At 39.9% G+C, this 25,644-nt stretch overlaps 1 protein-coding gene across 1 annotated transcript in view; it reads left to right on the plus strand.

Annotated features, from left to right (window-relative positions):
* Positions 1-25,644, plus strand: part of ADAMTSL3 (ADAMTS like 3) — a 308,922-nt gene that overhangs the window by 116,842 nt on the left and 166,436 nt on the right. The window contains 2 exon segments of the mRNA XM_038420609.2: positions 19,827-19,954; positions 24,214-24,259. Of these exon segments, the coding sequence (XP_038276537.1) occupies positions 19,827-19,954; positions 24,214-24,259 (174 nt within the window).

The raw sequence follows: 25,644 nt of genomic DNA on the forward strand, positions 1-25,644 counted from the left end.
TCTGAAGAGCCGCATATGGCTCTGGAACCATAGGCTGGCCACTCCAGGCTTAAATAATCAGAATTGTGTGCTTATCAGTGATGGGCAACCTCAAAGTGTGGAGCTTTCGTCACCTAAGTATCTGCAAGATTTTTACTGCTGGTTCAGTGAATTTATTAGGGTTTGTCTAGAGTGAAGATATATTAGAGTATTGAGTTGTTTGTGAATTATTTGTGAATCTATAGGTGAAATTGGCAGAATCCACCTCTTATTATAGAAACTAACATGTTTTTCTTTAAAGATTGAAATGTTCAGTTCTGTATGCCTCATGTTAGTTGCTTAGATCCATATTTAGTCATTTAAATAAGTGGCCTGATATTCAGGTTTAAAAATTTTGGCCTAAGTTTCTTTGCCTAATGATTGTGAACTGATTGGTAACCAGTGGAGTGTTGGCAGCCTAGAATAAGTGAACTATTTAAGACTGGAAGGAACCATTATGATCATCTAGTCCAGAGGTCCCAAAACTGTAGGGAGTGCCCCCATAGGGGAGCGGGTAGGAACATCTGGGAGTATGTGGCAAGCCAGCCCCCATGTGGGCGAGGAGGGAGCACCACCCAGCACTGCTCTGCTCCCAGCTCTGCTCTGGTCTTGCCCCCAGCTGTGTCCCTGGCTCCCGTCCCTGCGCCTAGCCTCGTCTCCACAGCTCCTCCCCCATCTCTGGCCAGGGCTCTGTTCCTGCTGGCCCCCACCATGGCCTGGCTGTGGCTCTGCTCCTTCCCCCAGCCTTGGCCCCTGGTTGTGGCCCCACTCCCGGCCCCAGACCCTCCCCCAGCTGGAACCCCAGCTCAGTCCCCTTGCCCATGTCCCCTCCCCCCCAGCCCTAGCTCTGTGAGGGTGAGGGGCTAGGGGCACAGACAGGGGTAAGGGGGGGGACATGACCCTCAAAAGTTTGGGGACAGCTGATCTAGTCTGACCACCTGCATAATACGGGCCTGAAAATCTCACCCAGAAACTCTTTATCAAGCCCATAACTTATGTTTGAGCTATACCATATCTTCTTTCATCCGTCTCAATAGGCTTGCTGTCTCATGAACCTACTGACACTAATTTAAATGTCAGTATTTTATTAATTACATCACTGCTGATCATTTTAGCAGAAACATGCGGGTAACGTGTTACCCATTGTTGTTGGACACAGTGATATATTTTGGGGTGGGACACAATTGTATTTCTTTGCTGTCACAGGTTGTTGGAATGGGAACCAGGCATTCAACTCCTGCATGCCCACAGATTCCAATTCCCCTCTGTTGCTGCTCACAGGAAGGGAAGGAGGAGACACAGACTCTCATCAGTGCCGAAAGCCTTGGCTGGTTCCTAGATGCCAAACAGCCAAACTACTTTTCATCCCTTTCTGGATACCAAAAGCCTCAAGTATCCCGGGTCTAGCTGCCAAAACATACATCTTTGTCCTGACAACTCTTATGGTGCAGTTCTGTGTTGTCAATATGAAATTCTTCAGCACATTGACAAATGAAAATTAGGGTACAGTATAACATTAAAAAGCATTCCAATATAGAGATTTGCTTTCAATTTAATATCAAAATACAATTACCCAGTGAATGCTATCCGGGTGCATGATTCATTTGCATATTTAATTCCACAAAAGCCTAGTTATCAATGTACTGTACTCAAAGCTGCTGTAGAAATGTCAGTTTGCTGGAGGATTGAGCACTAAAGGACCCACACTATGTGGGGCTCTACATGTATTCTCCTGTGCTGCTTGGCGGAGCTATCCTTTGTTTCCGCAGCTCATTTAGTGTTGGTACTTCCACTTGGCTGATACCTTCACCAGGTTGGTTTTTAAAAATGTTCTTTTCTACACCCAATTAAGGACTCTATTCTGCACCTGGATTCATGTTAAGGGATCCCTGAGTACAATTGCAGGGCAAAGCCTGAAACAAGGAATTATTAATAAGTATAAACAAGGTTAGTATTAGTAATACTAAAATGATTTACTTATAATTGGTAGCTAAAAATGTTAAATCGGTTTAAAGTGGGTAAAATTATTTCCAAGTATATACATCATAATTTACCTTTATCAAAAGTGGGCATATCTCTATTCCCCCGTCACCCCCACCTGGTTTCCTGTTCAGTAACTTATAACTCCAGGTGAAACCCTGTTAAGGTAAAAAAAAAAATCCTAACCCTTTGTTATCAAGAGGTAAAATAAGGTCAACAATATTAATTAAATGGCATTTACATTAGCAAACAGCTCAGTATAATGCATGAACAATGGCACAAAAATATAAGCATATGGGATGAAAACCTAACCCCGCTGAAGTCAAGTGGGAGTTTTGTCATTAATTTCAATGCACTCAGGATTTCACTCATTATTCCTACTTGTCAGAAAATATGTTTTGACTGTTCACCTATTTAGTTGCTGCAATAAATCAAATCATTCCTTTCAAGTATGTACATCTTATACATTATTTAAATTGTATTAAACCTATAGGAATAAATCATTTTCATGTGATCATATTAGACAAAGTTCTAGTATAGACTATTGTGAAGCCATAGACATAACAGCCCAAAAAAAGATGTGATTGTACAGCCGAATGGCATTTCCACCAATTATCCACAGGTAAATACTGGTTCTTCCAAATACCAGCTCTGCTCATGGATACACTCAACAGTGCAATTTGATATCTTTCCCATTAAGTCGAGTGTCTGGAAAGAAGAATCTGGGAATCACATCACAAAGGCACTCAGGAAGCATATTTTTCCTGCAATGACATAATTCCTTGAGCTACCTCTGTTTGAAGGCATCATAAGTGTGACCAAAAGAAATTGCAGTGTGTTGTGCTTTGCATAAAGGTCAGTGGATACCAAAATACCCTTCTGGTTTCGAAGACCCTGAATGTTGGGATGGAGTTAATATTTATGGGTTGCTAGAATGAAAAGAATTAATAAAAATGAAATGGTTTAATCTCTGTTCAAAATACCATCAAGGGATGAAATTCATCTCAGTGCAAAGGGCCAGCACCAGGCCCTGTGTCCCACTTATCTCTGTAGTTTAGAGCTTCAACAGGGTTTAAATGGTTTTCATACCCTTGAGTGGGACCTCTGAAGTGGGGTGAATTTCACCTAATATGTTGAAGGGCCTCGTCCTATAAACTCTTAGAGTTTGTCAATGTGGGGGAATTACTGGTATAGCCATATCAGTGTAATTGTCCAGCATAGGTAGAGTGGTATAATATCCTTTGTAATTTAGAGTGCCTTTTTTCAGTGTAGAATAAACCACTTCCAAAGAGACATAAGGTGAAACCAAAGAAAGCCATCTAAATCCTGAGAGGGGCCACATGAAGAGTTATACCAGCATAATTATAGCTATTCCAGTAAATTTCCCCATGCCCTTATTAGACAAGCCCTTACTCCCATAACTATTCTTTGCTCATGAGCCTTGTCCCTTTGAGTATTGGTTCCGCTGGACAAAGGCATCTTTAAAATTCATTCAGGGCTCCACAGCACCTCACATGCAGAGGTTGCCAGGAAGTTGCAGTGAATCTGCTCTTACAAATTTGTAGATTCCAAGGCCAGAAGGGATAATTGTGTTCATCTCGTCTGACTTCTTGCATAACACAGGCCATAGAACTTAGCGAAAATGATTCCTAGAGCATATCTCTTAGAAAACATCCAATCTTGATTTAAAAATGATCAGTAATGGAGAATCCACCATAACTCTTGGTAAATTGTTCCAAAGGTTAATTACTCTCACAGTTAAAAGTTTTATGCTTTATTTCTTGTCTGAATTTATCTAGCTTCAACTTCCAGATATTGAATCCTGTTTTATCTTTCTCTGCTAGATTGAAGAAGAACACATTATTAAATATTCATTCCCCATATAGGTAGTTCTAGACTGTAATCAACTCACTTCTTAACTTTCTCTTTGTATAGCTAAACAGATTGAGCTCTTGGAGTCTATCATTCTAAAGCACGTTTTTTAATCCTTTAAACATTCTCATGGCTCTTCTCTGAACCCTCTGCAATTTATCAACATCTCTTTCAAATTGTGGGCACCAGGACTGAACACAGTATTCTAGCAATGATCACACCAGTGCCTTACCTCTTTCCTCCTACCCTTTATGCATCCAAGGATTGCATTAGCTCTTTCGGTCACAATGTCGCACAGGGAGCTCATTTGCAGCTGATTAGCTACCACAATCCCCAAATCTTTTTCGGTCACTGCTTCCCAGGATAGAACCGTCCTTCCCTCTCCATGCCTTCCCCGCTCCCTGCCCCCCACCCCATCCTGTAATTACGATCTACACTCTTTGTTCCTAGATGGATGCATATTACATTTAGCTGTATTAAAACACAAGGTTTGCTTGCGACTTTACCAAGCAATCCAGATTGCTCTACATCAGTGACCGTTCCTCTTCATAATTTACCACTCCTCCAATTTACGTCAGTTTTAAGGTGGGATGTTGAAAAGGGGACCAGATTTTCCAGAGGAAAAAAATCAGGAACATGTGGCAAAGTGACAGAGTTGCAGCCCAAAACCCCAGCTCCAAACATCCTCTAGCCCCACCAACATACCCTCAACAAGCAGCTTCAGACATTTCCCCTCACAACTTCCCCAAGTCTAACTCCCAGCATGCACAAAATGCTGGATCTGAACACTGTCTCCCACCACCTCTGAAGCCACCCATGTACCAACATACCCCAAAGTTCCAGCATCAAAGGGCCACCCACAATTCCCAGCTCCAGCCATTTCTTCTGCACCAGTGCTGCAGCTCTGAACCCCTTCCCCTGCCCTGACATACCTACCCCACAGCTATGACCATCTCCTCACTCTCTGAGGGATCAGCTTGGGCTCCAAGTTCTGCAGCAGGAGCTGGGCTCTAGTTCCATCCTGCAGCTCTTAGTCCAGCTGCTCCCTGGTTCATTCACACTGACCCTGCTGCAGGATTTGTTAAATGCAAGAGGGTGGTAATTCTGGCTGATCTGGCCCTACCTTTTCCCAGGCCAGTCCTGTCCACTTTGGGTCTATCCCCACTGGCTCTTGGGCTCCTGGTGGATTAGGAGTTTAGGGCAGCTTGCATTGTTGCACATGGATTTACCAGTGTCAGGGCCCAGGAAGTGAATCTGGCCTCTTCTCTCTCATTTATTTTAGTTTCAGTTGCAACACTTTCTGTGAGTTGCACCAATGCAAACATATAAAAACTATTCAGAACCCGAACTTGAGGCACAGAATAAAATGTTTGTACTTGTCTTGTGTGTATGTGTATGGTTAAAGTTAAATTATGTATAACAATTGTGAAAAGACAAACATTTAATGTACCAGGGCATTTGTGTTAAGAAGCAGAATATTTGTTCCACTGAATGCTAAACATTCACATATCCAAGCCTTATGTAATGGATGTCTGAATAATACTAAAACTACATAAACTGACCTTCATTCTTTGGCACTATATCTCCTTTGAAGTCTGCATGACCAAATTCAATACAATTATGTCATTCCTCATAATAGCCAAACAAAAGTTTGGCCAAATAGCCATTTTTCTGCCACATTACAGCTTTGTATTTGACACTGTAATATATGTCAGTGTAGCTCTTATGATTGACTGATTACCGGGCGTAACACTGTACAATACAATATCACTTTGTTTTATGTTGATCGGCAGCCCTGGAAACATTGGGCTTTTGTTTGCTTTTTCAAGGGCCTGCTTCTACAATGCTTACTCGCTTAGTCCCATCAAAATGAATGAGGTTGCTTTCAGAATAAGGTGCTGCTAAACATGAGCTAAGGTAAGAAAGGCAGAATGGGGCCCCAAAACAGAGAGAGAGAGAGAGGTGGTGAGAATGAGGTTTTCTTTCCTTCATACAAATTCATATTTGATAGTAAAAAGAAAAGGAGTACTTGTGGCACCTTAGAGACTAAGAAATTTATTAGAGCATAAGCTTTCGTGAGCTACAGCTCACGATGAAGTGAGCTGTAGCTCACGAAAGCTTATGCTCTAATAAATTTCTTAGTCTCTAAGGTGCCACAAGTACTCCTTTTCTTTTTGCGAATACAGACTAACACGGCTGCTACTCTGAAACCTGAAATATTTGATAGTGTAACACTTTCAGTAAAATTTGCCAAGGGCAAGGCCCTCTTTACTACTTAAGGATCATATTAGGGGCTCACGTTATACCTTATATACCATTATATATGTTATATATAACTGGGCCTCATACCTGCAAGATATTTGGCACCCTCAACTCCTGTTACAGGATATGTCTATGCTGCAATCATTGCAGGTTGGGTAGACATACCTGAGCTAGCGTTAATCTATCTATCTCGAGTATGGGAGCGGTGAAGCCATGGCAGCACAGGCATTAACGCAGGCAGTACAAACCGTACTGGAACCCTGGGTACTTACATGCATGGCAAGACCGTGCTGAAGCTTGTGCTGCTGCCACAACTTTACTCCTCCCAGTACCTGAGCTTGCTAAATTAAAGTTTGCTTGGGTATGTCTACATGAGCTGCAATCACATCTCATGATTGCCATGCAGATATAGCCATAGATTTGGGGAGTATCTCAGTAGCTGCTCAGATACTTTCAGGATTGTGAAAAGAACAGGAGTACTTGTGGCACCTTAGAGACTAACATTGGTCAAACCGGACAGTCTCTACGTAAAAGAATAAATGGACACAAATCAGACGTCAAGAATTATAACATTCAAAAACCAGTCGGAGAACACTTCAATCTCTCTGGTCACTTGATTACAGACCTAAAAGTCGCAATATTACAACAACAAAAAAATTCAAAAACAGACTCCAGTGAGAGACTGCTGAATTGGAATTAATTTGCAAACTGGACACAATTAAGTTAGGCTTGAATAAAGACTAGGAGTGGATGTGTCATTACACAAACTAAAACTATTTTCCCGTGTTTATTTTTCCCCCCTACTTTTCCTCACACATTCTTGTCAACTACTGGAAATGGCCCATCTTGATTATCACTAAAAAGGTTTTTTTTTTTCTCTCCTGCTGGTAATAGCTCACCTTAACTGATCACTCTCGTTATAGTGTGTATGGTAACACCCATTGTTTCATGTTCTCTGTGTATATAAAATATTCCTACTGTATTTTCTACTGCATGCAGCTGATGAAGTGGGTTTTAGCCCACAAAAGCTTATGCTCAAATAAATGTGTTAGTCTCTAAGTTGCCACAAATACTCCTGTTCTTTTTGTGGATACAGACTAACATGGCTGCTACTCTGAAACCTTTCTGGATTGTGGAAAGCCTTGCACAGACCCTCTGCATTGGGATGGATTGTTGTCTTATTTTTTAAAGAATTGGTTATAGATGAAGTGAAAATTGTGATGAAATATTTAAAAAAAACAACTACTGCCTATAAGTCGGAGTGACTTTTTTGTGACACATTGCATGGTTTTTTGAAGTAAAATTCTGTTAAATGCAATGAATGTATCCTAATCCTGATTTCATATAAAGTACATTGGGAATGGATACAATCCCATCTAGACTAGCTGGACTAAATAGAAGTGTGATGGCATGGGACCCAAATGCCATCAAACTCTATATAAAGAACCACAAAATCACCCAAGTTTTCCACTGAATTACATTTGTAGCCCTTGTCAGTTATTGTGTCTGGATTCGCTATAGCCGCAGTGATGTTATTCAATCTCTCTCTCTCTCTCTCTCTCTTTCTCACTCACACACACACTCACACTTATATACATAACACTTCATCATTTAAAAAAATTTGAAAGGAAAATCACACAAAACCTTCATTATCAAAGAGCATTACAATCCTGTCTTAAACTCTCAGAAGCATGAAAACTCGGAGTTCAGAAGCGAAGTATGAATATGGTCCCTATGCGCAATTCAGCTCTTCTGTGTCCTATTGTAATTAGCTCTTGATTTAATTCCTAACTGTGAACTTTCAAGCTCTTTTGAATTTAAATCATAGCTTTGGTAATCTTTTCTTTCTTATACTTGAATTTGGTACCATAGTGTAGACAAATGTAATATATAGAGTTTATGAAAGCCTGACAGCTAGTAAATCAATATTATTTTGCTAGTAAATTACCAGGCCAGCTCAAGCTGCTTTTAACTCTTTCCCATGGGATAAATTATTTGAACTGGCTGAAGTTTAAGTCAACACTCTGGGCACTGATTAGGTTGGTGATTATGAAGAAGGCTTTGTTGGCACAAACCTGTGCTTTGATCATCCTAGTCGTTGGAGTTTTTGAATTAGTTACAGTTCAGAACAATAGTTTTATCTAAACCATTTAGTAAGTGAACAACTGTACATTGTTTAGGGGTCTAGATGATATTCTGTCTGCTAGCATCATGTGACTGGTTTTAATACAAATAATGAAGTTATGATGACTAGGTTAGATGTTATCACTGCACTGTCCAAAGAAGCCAGTTATTCTGAAAGCGAGAGACTGGTTTGACTTGTCATCTTTGGTATCATGAGGTTCTTCACTTTTCTGGTTTCTTTGTAATAGGATAAAATATTATTTATCTTTGGATTGGATGAGGTAACTATACATTCTGATTTAGCGCATAGATTTTAAATGATATAATTCTTGTGTTCCTTTTGTCTTTCATTTGCTTTAGGGCCTGATCTTGTTATGTGATTTCCTGAGAGGTGCTGAGCACCTTCTACTCTCATTCAGTCATAGAGTTGAAGGACAGAAGGGACCAGAGATCATCTAGTCCAACCTCCTCTATATCACAGGCCACTAATACTACCCAGCATCCACACACTAAACAACTGAAATTAGACTGAAGTATTGTAGCTGACAGGAGCCTAAACTATTATATGCTACTGGCAGAGAATAGGAGTCCGATGTTCATCAGTGCTTAAGGCCCCTGCAGTGGCAAGGAATTGATTAAGTGAGATATTCCCAGATAAAACAGCAAGTGACCTGTACCCCAGGCTGCAAAGACAGGTAACCCCCCAGCCCCTAGGTCACTGCCAATCTGACCTGAGAGAAAGTTATTTCCCAACCCCACATATAGTGAACAGTTAAAGCCTGAGCATTTACCAGCAAGAACCAGTCTGCCAAGCACACAAGAGAAAGAATGCTCGGTGCCACCTCAGAGCACTGGCCCACCCTGTTCAGTTTGCTATCTCCAGCCACAGCCATCTCTGATGCTTTAGTGGAAAAAACAAAAAAACAACGCAGAATACCTACCTTGCAAGTAGTAGGTAGGTACCCAGGGCTGCTGAATCTTGCCCCCTACCATCAGAAGCAACTCTGGCATACAATACCACTCACCAATTTGTCCAGCTTCCTCTTCAAACTAATTAAGTTGTTTATCCTCACAACTCCTACTGAGAGGCTGTTCCAGAACCTCACTCCTCTGATAGTTAGAAATCTTTTAATGTTCAGCCTGAATTTGGTCAGGGCTAGTTTATACTCATTTGTTCTGGTGCCAACATTGTCTTTTAGCTTAAATAGCTCTTCCCTCTCCCTGGTTTTACCCTTCCACTCGTAATGTGTTTACAAAGCACAATCATATTCCCCTCAGCCTTCTTTTTGCTAGACTTAATAAGTCAAACTCTTCCAGTCTCCTCTCATAAGATAGGCCCTCCATTCCCCTGATCATCCTAGTAGCTCTTCTCTGCACCTGTTTGTTTGAATTCATCTTTCTTGAACATGCTTGATCAGAATTGTACACAGTATTCTAAATGAGGTCTTACCAGTGCCTTGTGCAATGGCATTAATACTGCTCTATGTCTACTGGAGATTCCTTACCTGGTACATCCTGGGATTGCATTTGCCTTTTTTGCAGCCTCATCACATTGGTGGCTGAATGTCATACTTTGATGGACCAACACACACAGGTGTCTCCTCCTCTGTTGCTTCTAGCTGAGGAGCCCCCAGCTTGTAGCAGAGATTCTTATTATTAGACCATAAGTGCGTGACCCTGTACTTTGTGCTACTGAATTTCATTCTATTTCTGTTACCTCTGTCTTCAGTGTCATCTAGCTCTTCCTGTATAGTATGCCAATTCTACCATGCAGTAATGATGCCCCCCAACTTTGCATCATCAGCAAATTTCATTAGCACACTCCTGCTTTTTGTGCCAAGGTCATTCATAACAATATTGAATCAGATTGATACCAAGACTGATCCTTGAGGAATTCCACTGGAAACCACCCTCCATCCCAGTAATTCACCTGTCATAGAATCATAGAATCATAGAATATCAGGGTTGGAAGAGACCCCAGAAGGTCATCTAGTCCAACCCCCTGCTCAAAGCAGGACCAAGTCCCAGTTAAATCATCCCAGCCAGGGCTTTGTCAAGCCTGACCTTAAAAACCTCTAAGGAAGGAGATTCTACCACCTCCCTAGGTAACGCATTCCAGTGTTTCACCACCCTCTTAGTGAAAAAGTTTTTCCTAATATCCAATCTAAACCTCCCCCATTGCAACTTGAGACCATTACTCCTCGTTCTGTCATCTGCTACCATTGAGAACAGTCTAGAGCCATCCTCTTTGAAACCCCCTTTCAGGTAGTTGAAAGCAGCTATCAAATCCCCCCTCATTCTTCTCTTCTGCAGACTAAACAATCCCAGCTCCCTCAGCCTCTCCTCATAAGTCATGTGCTCTAGACCCCTAATCATTTTCGTTGCCCTTCGTTGTACTCTTTCCAATTTATCCACATCCTTCCTGTAGTGTGGGGCCCAAAACTGGACACAGTACTCCAGATGAGGCCTCACCAGTGTCGAATAGAGGGGAACGATCACGTCCCTCGATCTGCTCGCTATGCCCCTACTTATACATCCCAAAATGCCATTGGCCTTCTTGGCAACAAGGGCACACTGCTGACTCATATCCAGCTTCTCGTCCACTGTCACCCCTAGGTCCTTTTCCGCAGAACTGCTGCCGAGCCATTCGGTCCCTAGTCTGTAGCGGTGCATTGGATTCTTCCATCCTAAGTGCAGGACCCTGCACTTATCCTTATTGAACCTCATTAGATTTCTTTTGGCCCAATCCTCCAATTTGTCTAGGTCCTTCTGTATCCTATCCCTCCCCTCCAGCGTATCTACCACTCCTCCCAGTTTAGTATCATCCGCAAATTTGCTGAGAGTGCAATCCACACCATCCTCCAGATCATTTATGAAGATATTGAACAAAACGGGCCCCAGGACCGACCCCTGGGGCACTCCACTTGACACCGGCTGCCAACTAGACATGGAGCCATTGATCACTACCCGTTGAGCCCGACAATCTAGCCAGCTTTCTACCCACCTTATAGTGCATTCATCCAGCCCATACTTCCTTAACTTGCTGACAAGAATGCTGTGGGAGACCGTGTCAAAAGCTTTGCTAAAGTCAAGAAACAATACATCCACTGCTTTCCCTTCATCCACAGAACCAGTAATCTCATCATAAAAGGCGATTAGATTAGTCAGGCATGACCTTCCCTTGGTGAATCCATGCTGACTGTTCCTGATCACTTTCCTCTCCTCTAAGTGCTTCAGGATTGATTCTTTGAGGACCTGCTCCATGATTTTTCCAGGGACTGAGGTGAGGCTGACCGGCCTGTAGTTCCCAGGATCCTCCTTCTTCCCTTTTTTAAAGATGGGCACTACATTAGCCTTTTTCCAGTCATCCGGGACTTCCCCCGTTCGCCACGAGTTTTCAAAGATAATGGCCAAGGGCTCTGCAATCACAGCCGCCAATTCCTTCAGCACTCTCGGATGCAATTCGTCCGGCCCCATGGACTTGTGCACGTCCAGCTTTTCTAAATAGTCCCTAACCACCTCTATCTCTACAGAGGGCTGGCCATCTCTTCCCCATTTTGTGTTACCCAGCACAGCAGTCTGGGAGCTGACCTTGTTAGTGAAAACAGAAGCAAAAAAAGCATTGAGTACATTAGCTTTTTCCACATCCTCTGTCACTAGCTTGCCTCCCTCATTCAGTAAGGGGCCCACACTTTCCTTGGCTTTCTTCTTGTTGCCAACATACCTGAAGAAACCCTTCTTGTTACTCTTGACATCTCTTGCTAGCTGCAGCTCCAGGTGCGATTTGGCCCTCCTGATATCTTTCCTACATGCCCGAGCAATATTTTTATACTCTTCCCTGGTCATATGTCCAACCTTCCACTTCTTGTAAGCTTCTTTTTTATGTTTAAGATCCACTAGGATTTCACCATTAAGCCAAGCTGGTCGCCTGCCATATTTACTGTCAATACAACCCGTTGCCCTCTCCCCTTTAGCCAGTTTCTTATCCATCTTACAGTTTTTGTTTATCTTCTACATTTAATAATTTCCCATGTGGTACCATGTCAGATGCTTTACTGAAGTCCAAGTATATTAGATGTACTGCATTCCTGTCATCTAAAAAATTTAGTTATTTTCTCAAAGAAGGAAATCAGATTAGTCTTGCACGATGTAGCTTTTGGAAGCCCATATTGCTTTACATCCCCTTTTCAGTATATCTCCATTATTTTTTCTTTGCATACTAACTGGACTAGCAATCTCATGTGTCGTTTCTCCAGTATTCTGGGATCAGGGCTGGCTCTAGGATTTTTGCCGCCCCAAGCAAAAAAATGTTTGGCTACCCCCGCTTTTTTTCCGTGCCCCGCCCCTGCCCCAACTCCGCCCCTTCCCAACCCCTTTCCCAAATCCCCGGCCCCGCCTCCCCCCCCCCGGGTGTGCTGCATTCCCCCTCCCCCATTGCTTCCTGTGTCTCCCACCCCGCAACCCCTACCCTAGCTCACCTCCGCTCCGCCAGCTCCCCTGAACACGCCGGCGCTCCGCTTCTCCCCCCTCCCTCTCAGGCGTGGGAGCGGCAGCGCATTCAGTGGAGCAGGCAGAGTGGAAGTGAGCAAGGGTGGGGGGGAGTGCAGGAAGTAACGGGGGGGTAGAGGAACCGCTCTCCGTCCCAGCTCACCTCCGCTCCACCACCGCTGCCTCCCCCGAAACAGCTGTTTCATGCGCAGCAAGCCTGGGAGGGACTGAGGAGAAGCAGAGCGGCGGTGGCGCGCTCAGGGGAGCAGGCAGAGGCAAGCTGGGGTGGCAGGGGCACGTTTCTAGGGGCAGCATGGCTGGCGCCGGAATGCCACCCCTAGAAATGTGCCGCCCCAAGCACCTGCTTGTTTTGCTGGTGCCTGCAGCTGGCCCTGTCTGGGATATAAATTATCCAGTCTCCTGATTTGAATGCATTAAGCTCTTAAAGTTTTGCTTCCACATCCCATGTGGTAATTTCCATATCTGTATACTCATTTCCATCATCCATTCTTGCTTCATACCCATGTTCCATATTATCATCCTTATAGAAATCCAAGGCAAAGTATTAATTTAGTTTTGGGGCCATATCTAGATTAACTTTAATCTCCTCCCCAGCATAGCAGCCCAACCTCATCCTTCCTTATTCTCCTTTTATTTATATAACTAAAACCCCTCTGTTATTTATTTTTAATTTCCTTGGTAAGAGCTAATTCAGCTTGACGCTTAGCAATTTTCACTTTATTCTTGTATTTTCTAACCTCCAAAATGTAGCTTTCTTTGCTGATCAGTCCCTTTTTCCATTTCCTGTAGAATCTCTGCTTACTCCTAATAATATTTTTGATATGCTTATTCATTCAGTTGGGTCTTTCCCTATAAGTTGTTTCCTCTTGCTCAAGATGCAGGTTTGGGGTTTTTTTAATAGTTGATTTAAAGAAACTCCAAGCTTCCTCCACATTTAAATCCTTGAGCCTTTCAGTCCAGTTGATTTTAAGTAATTCCCGTAATTTCCCAAAGTCTTTTTCCCAGTCAAAACCATAGTTGTCAGTCTGGTTTTGGTTATAGTTCCATTTAATTTAAAGTGAATCGACTCATGATCACTTGATCCAAGTTTATTTCTTATGATTAGCCCTTCTATGATATCATAGCATCATAGAAGTGTAGGACTGGAATGTGGTCTAGTCCAGTCCCTGGCACTCTACACAGGACTGAGTATTATGTCTTCACTACTCACCAAAACCAAGTCTAAAATGTCATTGTGTCCGTGATGATTTGATTAAGAAAACTATTATCTATCACATTCAGGGATAACTGGGCCTTACCAGTATTAGTAGCATTTATTCTCCAATCTATATTTGAGAAGTTAGTCTCCCATTATGACATGATTCCCAGTAGTATTAAAGAGTTCTCTATCCATATCTGAAGTCAGTTGGTTCAGTTGTCTGTGTCAGCCATTTCAACACTGGCCTTGTTTCTGATGTGAAAGTAAACCCAATGCAGATTCTAAAATTCCTAGGGGATCTTGGCAGAGCAAGGCTCTATCATTTCTGGAACAGTAAGATGGCCTGAGTGTATTTTTAAACTTTACAGTAAGTGTTTCTTAAATTTTAACCTTTGGGAGCAAGAAGGTAAGGAAGCTGCTAATTTAAATGTTTAGACCAAGTTCTGCAGTTTATTATTGCTCAAATGGAGATTACTCAGTTCATGTTTCATGTAATAAATTTGGTGTCAAGAGATTTGTTCTTTTATTTTTCTGAAACCTACTTACCCATTTGTGGCTAGCAATATACTTTAAAAATTAAGAATGCTTCTATTGCAGTAGATCTGACTGCCTTTTTTGAAGTTTCTAAATAATTGTCTGAATTGTCCTTAACTTTATTTGTGTAAGGCAAGGTTATTAAATTTTTGCTCTTTGGATATCTAGAATGCTGCTTGGTTTCAATAGTCACTCCTTACAATAGCAGTGAGAGAAAAAGATCAGTGAGGCAGAGGTAAAGTTACAGTGTTGGCTAAATGTAACAGACTAGACATTTACTTATATTCTGCATTACAGGATTACTTTAAATTTTGTCAGTAGCAGGATGATAATCCATTTTGACATAACTGATATCTAACCAATGGAATAATACTGGCATGGTGCTGTTTTAAACAATACTTTGGTGATTTTGTGTCTTTTGGCTCAGACGTCCCTGGGTTTTCTGTCTTGGTTCAGCTTGCAATGGAGTTAAATATACCAGCACTGTTCTGATTTAAGAGGAGTTTTCAGTGACCTTTGTATATGTTACCATTTTTCATTTTCTTACACCATAACAATTGAATTACAATACCTAAGATTCCTTTTAAGTGATTGATTTGGGGCATACCCTTGGAAGAAAATAAGATCAGATCTTGATCTCTTCTGAGCTCAGTTAACTTGTTTCTTAAGAGTCATCTGGATTTGTAAATGAGGCGAAGAAAGGAGATGGCCATAGAAATAATTAATGCAAACTTTTAAGGCTGCTGCTCAGGGAGGTTCATCCCCAGCAGGTTGAATCAGGTGATCCAACAATGATATTGCTTATTTTTTAAATAAGTTTAATGCTAGCGCAAAGTGCCATGTTGACAGGAGTGAAAAAAGAAGTCCTTTGCGTATCCCTAGAACAAGTATAAAATTGGCAGCAGCAGTGTGAGCATCCCAGCCCGGGTCTGTCTGTCTATTTGCCTATTTAAAAGTATCCTCAAGGAACAGGACAGTCACAACCAACACATTTCCCATATAGTAAGCCACTGATCATCAGTTGGTAACAGCTTTTGGTCACTAGTGGTTTAAATGTAAACTATTTATGTAGAGATAAAAGGTCCATTCTCAGAACCATCTAGTTTCAGACAAACTTAAAAATAGTTGAATAAACTTAAGAAGTACTCTTGTGGTTCTGCAGAGAACTTTCCCTAGTATCCAGTTGATCTCAGCAGTGCTGTGTAAATGGATTAGGTAAGGATCCAGGAAATTTTGTTTGATATATGGAGCAAACAGATGGTTACATGTTCATTAGTTTGGGTGTTAAGACATGACCTAATTTCTTGAAATTGCCTGGGTTTTTTCATGCAGCTGAGATCAAGGTAAATATTTTGTCTATTTTAAAGACTCTTCTAAACTGGAGTGGAGGTTCGTGTAGTTTCTAATTTGTCTCACAGTGTTTACTGGCAATATATTCATCCTCTTACTGCAGAATGTGTGTGTGTGAGAGAGAGAGAGAGAGAGAGAGAGAGAGAGAGAGAGGATGAGTGATTGGTTAGGGTTCTGCAGCACCTTTTGATAGGATGCACCATTCTTTCATGAGGTTGTATGCTCCTATTTAGCTATATGAGGCCTAATTCTATGCCCACTGATATCAATGGGAGTATCTCCACTGACTTCGTAGAGCACTGAATCAGGTTCTTAATTTCTAGTACAGAGATTTAAGGTTCTTAATTACATAAGTGGGTTTGCTATGGGTTGATTGGTTGAAATGATCTTCTGTTGAGATAACCGACTGTATATACAATCATTTCAAGCTTTGATGAATATTTTTTGTGTTCAGTCAATCTATGATTATACTGAGGTAGATGTTGGTTCATGTTCTGTATCATCTTAGGGAAGCTATTTCTTTTACTTCATTTTATCCACAATATATCTTTCATTCTTTAGTGATATTAGTAGCATATTTACATTATGAGTTTACAGTAGTTTATAACTAAGCATTAGCTTTGTGGAACACAGAAATCACCTGATTGTGATGTTCTCATTCCATGTGTAACTGATGGCTGCTGTTCCTCATAGAGTGTAGTTTGTTTATCAAAATTATGATTTCCTTAGGATAGCTGTTCCATCATGTAAATGCACTAGCAATCATGGATTTGTCATCGTTTGTCTCTTGATTACAGAAGATCTGCACAGTGTGTCTTTTTTTTTCTCCCCAGGGAAAAGTTTTTTAGAAATTTCAAACATTGAAGGGTAAAAGTAGGATGTAAATAGAACAGCCATTAAAGAATTGTACTGAAAACAGAGGGGAATGCTTGAGAAAATTGCTATTTGATTTTCCCATTCTTTCATCATGAAGCACAGGCTGGATATAGATTCAGAATAATGAACAGAACCACAATTCTTTTAAATAGGATATGGTTAGCCCTTAATTCTGATTATATTACATTTTAACTGTGGCCTGTTTGGATTAAGAAATTGCTACATTCCAAAATATTGTTGGGGATTTTGGATAATTCTGCGAAATGGAAAGGCAGTGTGTTTTATAAAGCAGGGGATAGGGAAGAACATAATTTTATTCATTTTTCAAAGAAATCAAAGTTTGTTGGGGGAAGTCTACTCTGCTCTTGTTGAAGTCTGTGGGAGGAGCCTCAGGCTCCCTAATTAAGTGGTTCAATTTTCAAATAGCTTTAAAATTACTTCTTAGGTCTTTAGTCTTGGTCCTCTTTTAAAAGTTACTAGAATAATTCCAAGTGACTTCACTGCAACCAGAATTTGGTTGTAAAACTCAAGACTTGATTCACCTCCAAGATTGCAGTGCTTGGGGGGTATAATTTTCAAATGCTCATGAGACATCCTGATGGTATGGTAATGGTGACCACATAAGTACCTCAAAAAGATGTCTAGAGAGAAACATAGTGGTGTCTAAGCTCATACAACTGTTTGATAGAACGCAGTGTGATCAAAAAGGCAATTCTTTCACAGGCTGCCCTAGGTCTAGATATGCATTTTATTTTGCTTTTGGTATTGTTTCTTCTTACTTTCTTCTTCTCTCTGTCCCGTTTTATCATTTGGGGGTTGGTCATAGCACTTATGAAAGAGATGGGTCTTGCATATAGATCTGAAAATTATCAGAATCTCACTCTGCCTGATTTCCTTTGGAAAAGTATCTCACAGCAGAGCCTGCCCTTGTCCTGCCACACCACAGTAACAGAAATGCATCCATATATTTAAACACTCTTCTGAATGATAAAAAGCTACTCAGTCTTTGATGTGTCATGCTCATTTTCAATAAAACCATGGAACTGTTCACAGTGGCCCTGATCCTAATAGGTGCTGAGCCTCTGCAGATCCCTTTGACCTCAGTGAGAACTGTGAATAATCAGCAGTTCTTGAGGTGTCTTTGTTTGTATAGGAAATGAGTATTGATAATATGATGTGTTTTTAATTGTATCTAAGAGAAATTGTTAAAAGTAACCAAATTGGAATGCATACAATAACTTATGCAAAAGTCAAAATACTGTTGTTTTGCCAATGAAAACAGTTTAAGATCCTTCTCATACCAAATGGACTAATGTGCAGACTGATAGATTTCTTGACAGTCTGTAGTAGTGGGAAGTACATTTCTTGTGTAGGGATTATCATTTGTGTACCCTGCTAGGACAAAATATAATGTGCAAAATTTCAGACTATGAACAACTGTGAATTATGTTTTAAATTCACTTAGCAGCAACTCCATCTTGGGGGCATTTAATATTAATATTATGGGGGAAGAAAAAAGACTCTGCTTAAAATTTTGAATGATACACTAGGATTACTGGCTTTTTCTTTGTACCTTATATCATCTTCCATAATTCCTTCGGAGTTGTCTTAGCACCTTTTCTCTACTTAAAGAAACTATTCATGCTGCTGTGTTAATGGATATGGCAGCTTTTTTACATTGGACTACTTCCCTTTTACTGATGGTTATTATTGTTGTTAGTTGCATTTATTGTTATTATACATTATTTATAATAATTTATTACTATTCTAGTTGCATTACAGTAGCTCCCAGAGGCCCCAGCTGAGTTAAGGGCTAATATTTATGCTTATAACTTAGTCACGGACAGTCCCTGCCCCCAAAGATTTTACAGGACAGGTAATGGGTGGGACAAAGGAAGTATTATCTCCAGTTTACAGAGAGGGAACTGAGGCACAAAACGTAAGTGACTTGCCAAAGTACATTACAAGTATATATCAAAGCCAGGACTTAGACCCAGCTTTCCTTGTCCAAGTTCAGTGCCTTAATCACAGGACCCAACCTGCCTCTCAGGTCTTCCCTTTCTTTCCTGGAAACAGTTTGCTGGACATCCAGACTTCTCCAGTAAATAAGGGGGCTGCCAGAGATCCAGTCCAAATGTGGCTGAATTGTGGGGTCCCGCTCTTTGGGAGATATGCAATGAGCCAGGCTTGTCATCTGAAGGGTGCACTTTAGAGGGACTGAAAGGTGTCTAAAGCACAGCCTGCCCTGTAACCATGACACCACCACATCCCCATTCTGGCATTTGAGTATTGGAATATAACTGCCTGATACCTAGGGTTGGCAGAATTCAATTTTTTTAAATTTTGATGGAAAATATATATTTTTGTTTTAAGCAAATTTTTAGATTTAAATAAATAAATAATGTTCATAGTTGTGGGATATTATGGGAGGAGCTCAGGTAACGGGGAGGTTGTTAGACCAATAATTATTTAATGACAGATGTTGAGAATAAGTTAAAGCTTTATAACCATTAAAATACAAATTGTTCACGTCATCTGTCAAAATATACAAAGTAAGTATCTTTAAATTAAACTCAAGCAGCATTTTTCTTTGCTATCTGTAAATTTTATTATTATGGATGGAAATTTTGTCATTGGTTTGTGTGTGTACAGTGACATTGATGTTTACCAACATTTACTGATAAAAATCTAATCCTTCCATCCCTATTAGTATTACAGAAAATGTAGGAAATAGTAAGATGGCACAGAAAAACCATGCACGCTTTCTTTGTGCTCTCTTGAGAGCTACATTCTGAAGCATGCAATAAAGGGGGAAGTGGATAATAGACTTCAGTGTGCGGTTGGACAGCAAAAAACAATAGCTGTAAAACAATGGGCCTGGTATTGAGGAAACCTCATGTTCAAGTAGTCTTGTTTCTTTTCTCATTGTAACTATCACATCTTTTTCATGAAAATATTAACTTAATCTGAAACATAAATCTTTGAATATGAATCTTGTTGCCATGTACCAGAGCAGTAATATTCCAAAGGTAAATAATCAGCAAAAGAATGTAAAATACTCCAAGCAAATTCAGTTACTTTTTTTTCCCCCCCGCATTTACAGACCTCCAGAATTGCACGTTCTGATGAAGATAAAGAAGGGGCCTGGGATGCGTGGGGAGCATGGAGTGATTGCTCGCGGACTTGTGGAGGGGGAGCATCATATTCTCTAAGGAGATGTTTAAATGGCAGGTTAGCCCCATACCTACAGCTATGGTTTTACTCCTCATCAACTATGGTGTGATTTCCTCTCCTCCCATGCTATGTTGCGAAGTATTGTTGTATTCTCTTTGTGAACCAATGACTGTGCGTGTGTGTGAAATCTAGTGTTTTTTATAAATCTCTAGGAGTAGTCAGATAAATAATTTAGGCCCCAGTTCAGGAAAAAATGTAAGTACATGGTTAACTGCTGCGCTGAATAGGGAGGCTTTCTTGAGTTGGGGCCTTAAATGACAAGAATGACTCAATGGTTTTTTATACCATTAAGTGAGTCATTCTTGCTGTTTAAGGCCTGATTCAAGAAAACATCCCTATACACAGCAGAAAAGCCCCCTCCAGTATAAAAAGGGATATGCAAGTCCATGTCAAACTAGCTGTGTACCTTAGCCCAGTGTGTAAGGGGAAGATCGCCTGTGACCACCTTCTTATCAAAAACAACTCATTCCACATGCAGGAGATGTATCATACTGCTTCTCTCCCTTGTAGCTCCTGTCCTCTTTGCCCTGCTGGGGCCATGAAGACCTCAGAAGTTACAATAGTCCTATAGGCTGGAGTAACTCCCATGAGCAGCTGTCTCCTGTGGCTTTCCCATCCCCAGTCACTGGAGATGGGTAATAGCCCGCGGGGGGCTTTGTCCCATTTAGTAGTGGTGATGGGCTTCAAATTCTCCCTGCCCTCCCATGCAGTTGTAGGGGGTTTCAGTCCATCCATCGCGTACTAACAACTGTAGTTTCTCCTGTGCCTATCCCTGGATGAGCAATGGTGGACTGAACAGGAACTCTTCATCACTGTGGCCTCCGATCTCTCTCTCTCTCGAGCTATACTTTGTAAAGGAAGTATAGAGAACAAAGACTTCAGATACACAGTGCATTTAAATTTTTCCTAGATCAGACTGCTAGTGTACAGCCTGTCCCGAGTAGTACATGGATATCTTCCCCTGAGTTTAACATTGTGTGATCAGACTGCGTGGTGAAGCGGGTATCTGTAGAATGTGTAGTAAGCAGGGTGGATTGATTTAAATCAAAGTAATTTAAATTACTGATTTTAAGCATGATTAATGAAACCTTCATTAAAGTTGATTATTTTAATTGTGTTTTGTATTTGTATCTTTTAGTTATTTTCCTAAAGAAAGGTTGATTGTCATCAGTTGGTAACCATTAGAGCACATTCATTTGCAACTAAATGTAGCCTTTACACTAAATTTTGGGGCTTCATTTTGATAGCCAGAAGAATACACTATATTTATATGTATTTATTTAAGCAATTATTTAACTTAACTTATATTTATTCAGATTCTTAATTTTTATATTTTTATTATATTAGAAAATGGTGAATGATGCATTTCTTATTTACTAGAGGATGATTATGTTTTCCTTGCGATTTGTGTTAAGCTGCATTTGGATGGGAATTCAAATACAATTATAAATGCACAAACCAGCATTTTAACGTGTTTTTAAAGCTATCTTAAAAGTGCTGGATACATAAAAAAATGGACTTTGAAATGTTTTTAATTTTAAAACAAACTGATACATTAAACAAAGGAAGTATTTCTAAATAATGAATTGAACTGATTGTTTCTGGTCACCATGTCCTCAAAGATTCTAAAACCAGTAGATCTCGCCTTCTCACACCTTGCCTTTATTCACAGATCGGAAGAAGAAAACAAACTTTCCTACCTTGACATCTCTCAATTGCTTTTTAAACTTTGAATAAGTCAGCCATTGAACTGGACTAGTTGAATTAACTGAAGACAATATTCTCTCTGCACCTTCAGAAAAGTCAACTGCTGTCAAAAGCTGGTTTAGTTCTTCAACAAATTCTGTTGCCAGGTGCTTATGTCCATGACTTCCACCATTCAGGGATTTGACTTTCTTTAAAACTGGCAGCAAACATGTACTGTTTAATAATATTTTAGTATTTAATTTAAATTATTTTAATAAATTAGTCCTTGACATAGGTTGTCAATTTCAACACTAATTTTAAATAGGTTTATTGTTTTAAATAAACCTGCACTAAATTAAATTTTTATTAAATTTAGTAAATAAATCTGTTTATTTAAAAAAAAAATCATTGATTTTTGTCCACCATGCTAATATAGCATTCCACATCTGTCAGAGAAGGGCTACTTACCCATAACCTTGCATCCCAGAAAGCTCATACAACTCTCACAAACAAGCCTTGATTGGGCCTGGGAGGAAACTGCCCTCAGTGAAGAGTCTGTAAAAACAAAACAATCAGAAAACCAAACCAACCACCAAACAGTACAAAAGTATTTGACTGTAACCCTTTAAATTCAATATTCCTAAAAGTGTAAAGATGGATTAATATAGGTCCTGACCCTGTGGTCCTTTCACCCAAGAGTAATCCAGTGGGTCTGTTACTATAAGAAAGGATTACGGACATGCTTAAGGGTTTCACCATTTGGTCCATAATTGCTTTTGTTATTGAATTCCTGCTGATTTACATTGTTCAAAACCTTTATCAATTGTATTTAAATTCCCATTTTGTTATGATTGCGCAATATATGGTATGATAGCCAGAAAGTCAATTTCTCTTAATGAAGGCTTGTAATGTGATATGCCTGTCAAGTCCCAGCAATATGAAATACATGGCTAAAGCTGACCATTATTAAAACAGTTCCTGTTTCCCAGTGTGCATTTTGCACAGGGATCTTTGAATGTACTAACATTTGCAGAAAACAGCCGCAATACTCTATCAGTGTGTTAGTAACTGTGAAATGAATGCAATAAATTGTTGCAATATAAATTCCAGTGTGGTTTCATTAATATTTTTAATATATTCCCCTGTGGGAAAAACACATGTTTTCTATACCTTGACAAATTTATAGTTTCAAGCATTTTTGTGTATTTTTTTTATTATTGTTATGTCCAGGAAATACACATTGTGAAACAACATTTTCACATTTTTATATGCTGAAAACTTAACACACACCATCTCTGTGCAAAGTAGGGAATTGGAGGCAACAAAGCAGCGCTATCTTGAACTAGGGGAGCTGCCTCTTCAGCACAGCTGGCGTTGCTCTTGCTCCAGCCTCCACTGACCATTCTTTTTATAGTAATATTTGTTTCAGTTTCATATACATTTTATTGGATATTTTTCTAATTTTTTTGAAATGGAAATAATGCAAAAAGAAGGAAATTCAGTACACTAGATGCAAATTACTAGGTATCACTCATTTTCTCTCTATGGAAAGCAGTTCTTTATCAACATTAAAACTATTCTAAGTTTTAGAAACAATGTTAATATTAACTAATTACTTATCAAGTCATTTAAAATCAGAATTTAGGATTTAGGGCTAGATTCAATCACCTGTACTCATGATGGGTAGTATCTTATTCCATGAAAAGTTCCAGCCAGTGGGGCTGCTTATGAATTAAGTGCTCTGTGTAAGGGTGGCAAACCTAGCCCTTAATCAGTGGTGTGTAAGCCTCCACTGATACATATATAAATACAAAGAGGTTACAGTGCTTAAATGAAATGACAGTTATAGGACAATTCCCTTTTTAAATCAGTGCCATTTCAGCTTCCAACACAAGACTGTAAAAGACTTGAATTGTCTAGGCTACATGCATTTCATTTTATGGTCACTGGAGAAATACATACATTACCTTTATAGTATTTCAGTTCAAATAAGACTGGTATGAGTCGAGAGGAAGTTTTTCTAATGCATTCTGCTCATTTGGCTGTGGGTCAGAAGAATTGCACACACCACTGGAGAAAAATGGGAGAGAAAAGGAAGAAGTTTGGGTTGAAATGCAGGCGGCTGTTTCTTTGCAAAAACAAAAATGATCAAAATGAAATCAATACACATTAGTTATGTGGAGAATGTAGATTCTTCTCTGACTTGCCCCACATACATCAGAAGAAATTCTGTTGAAGTCCATTGAGTTAGGCTCAGAATCAGGTGTAGGGTACACTGTAAAACCTTCTCAGAAAGTAAATTTGTCTTTCATAAACTTCGCAAAGGGTTAGGATCACAATATAAATGAAACCTAACAGGAAAAGCCAAACTGTGTTTCATAAGGTGGACAGCAATGTAACCGATTCAGTTCCCAAAACCTATGGTGGAGGTTGTGTTTAAACCTTGCATTTTGGGGACAGATTATGTGACGGCTATAGTAATAAAATTCCAGTTTTCAAGAGAATAACTAGTTGTAAAACATGCTATTTTTTTAACTATTACTTCTAGTCAAAGCCCTTGTGTTTTTCAGGAATTGTGAAGGTCGGAATATTCGATACAAAACCTGCAGCAATAACGTGAGTCTGGCCTGTAATTTAGTTTTACTACTTTTCTTATTTCTTCAAATCAAATAATACTTAAAGTTTCATAAATTCTAATTCTTGTTTGAAATCTAATGGTGGATCATTTTCTCTCCATTCTGTATTATTGCCCACTGTTAAAGATTTGACTCTTTGCCTAATTGACACCATCAGGTTTCGAATTTACATTTCCTGAATGGACATTATATTGGGGAATTTTATGCCATTTATGAGTGAGAATATTTTATGTGAATTATTAGGCTAATTAATCTGTTTTCATCCTAAACTAGCTAGTGCCTGCCTTTCAGATGAGGCATAAAACTGAGTTCTTGACCACTTGTGGTCATGAAAGGTCCCATGGCACTTTTCACAAGAGCAAGGACACTAACTCCTATGCCCTTTTCAAATTTCAAATTGGGTAATTACTACCAGTATTTCCTCTGCACTGTCAGGCCCAGATTTTCTTACTTACACACACAATTTTGTATATTATATTTCATGCGCAATTCCCACAAATGTGTAAGCAGTTTCAGTAAATTCATATATGAGTTGACATGTGGGTATGCTGTTGTCATAACTGCAATAATTGCATGTGGAAATTTTGCATGCATTTTTTCACGTATTTATGAAAATCAATTGTATATGGCACACTTCATAGAATAGAAGATTAGGGTTGGAAGAGACCTCAGGAGGTCATCTAGTCCAATCCCCTGCTCAAAGCAGGATCAATCCCAAACTAAATCATCCCTGTGTTGTGCTAAATTGTCTTGTTATGTTGTTTTGTGCTGTTAAATAGCTGTCATATTTCTCCCAGAAGTTGCTGCATTTCTTTGGTTTGTAGTTAGTAAAGTACTTTGTGATCCCTCTGAATAAAAGTCTATGTGTAAATGTACTGTAAATTGTTATAGGTTGGTTTCATGACAAGCAGTCAATTCTATCATGGTTTACCTCCCAGAGTAATTTGACACTGAGGTAATCCCATTCAAGAGAGGAGGGAAGGTTGTTAAAAAATTAAGACAGAAGCATATAGTTTTATTATTTAAAAAGGTCCACATTTATGTTTTGTTGTTGTGAACTTGATTCAGCTCCACTGATTCTGGGGAAGGGGCAACTATTTTCACACAAGCACCCCTTAACCAGTGAGGCTTGCAGTGCAATTTTACCCAGTGAAGTGCAGATGGTGTTTGCATTGCTGCCAGCCTCAGTAGTGGGCAGCGATAAAGTGTGACTATCAGAGGCCTAATATTGGTGGCTACACAGGAGATATGGTGAATCACTATATCTCCAGGGAGCCCTGGCTACACCCAATACTCAACCCACCACACCTACTTTCTCTGTTGTGCCATCTGGCTATCAGCGTCTGTGGAAGACCGGTACTAGTG

The sequence above is a fragment of the Dermochelys coriacea genome, chromosome 10, assembly GCF_009764565.3.
Source record: "Dermochelys coriacea isolate rDerCor1 chromosome 10, rDerCor1.pri.v4, whole genome shotgun sequence".
NCBI classification, from domain to species: Eukaryota; Metazoa; Chordata; order Testudines; family Dermochelyidae; genus Dermochelys; species Dermochelys coriacea.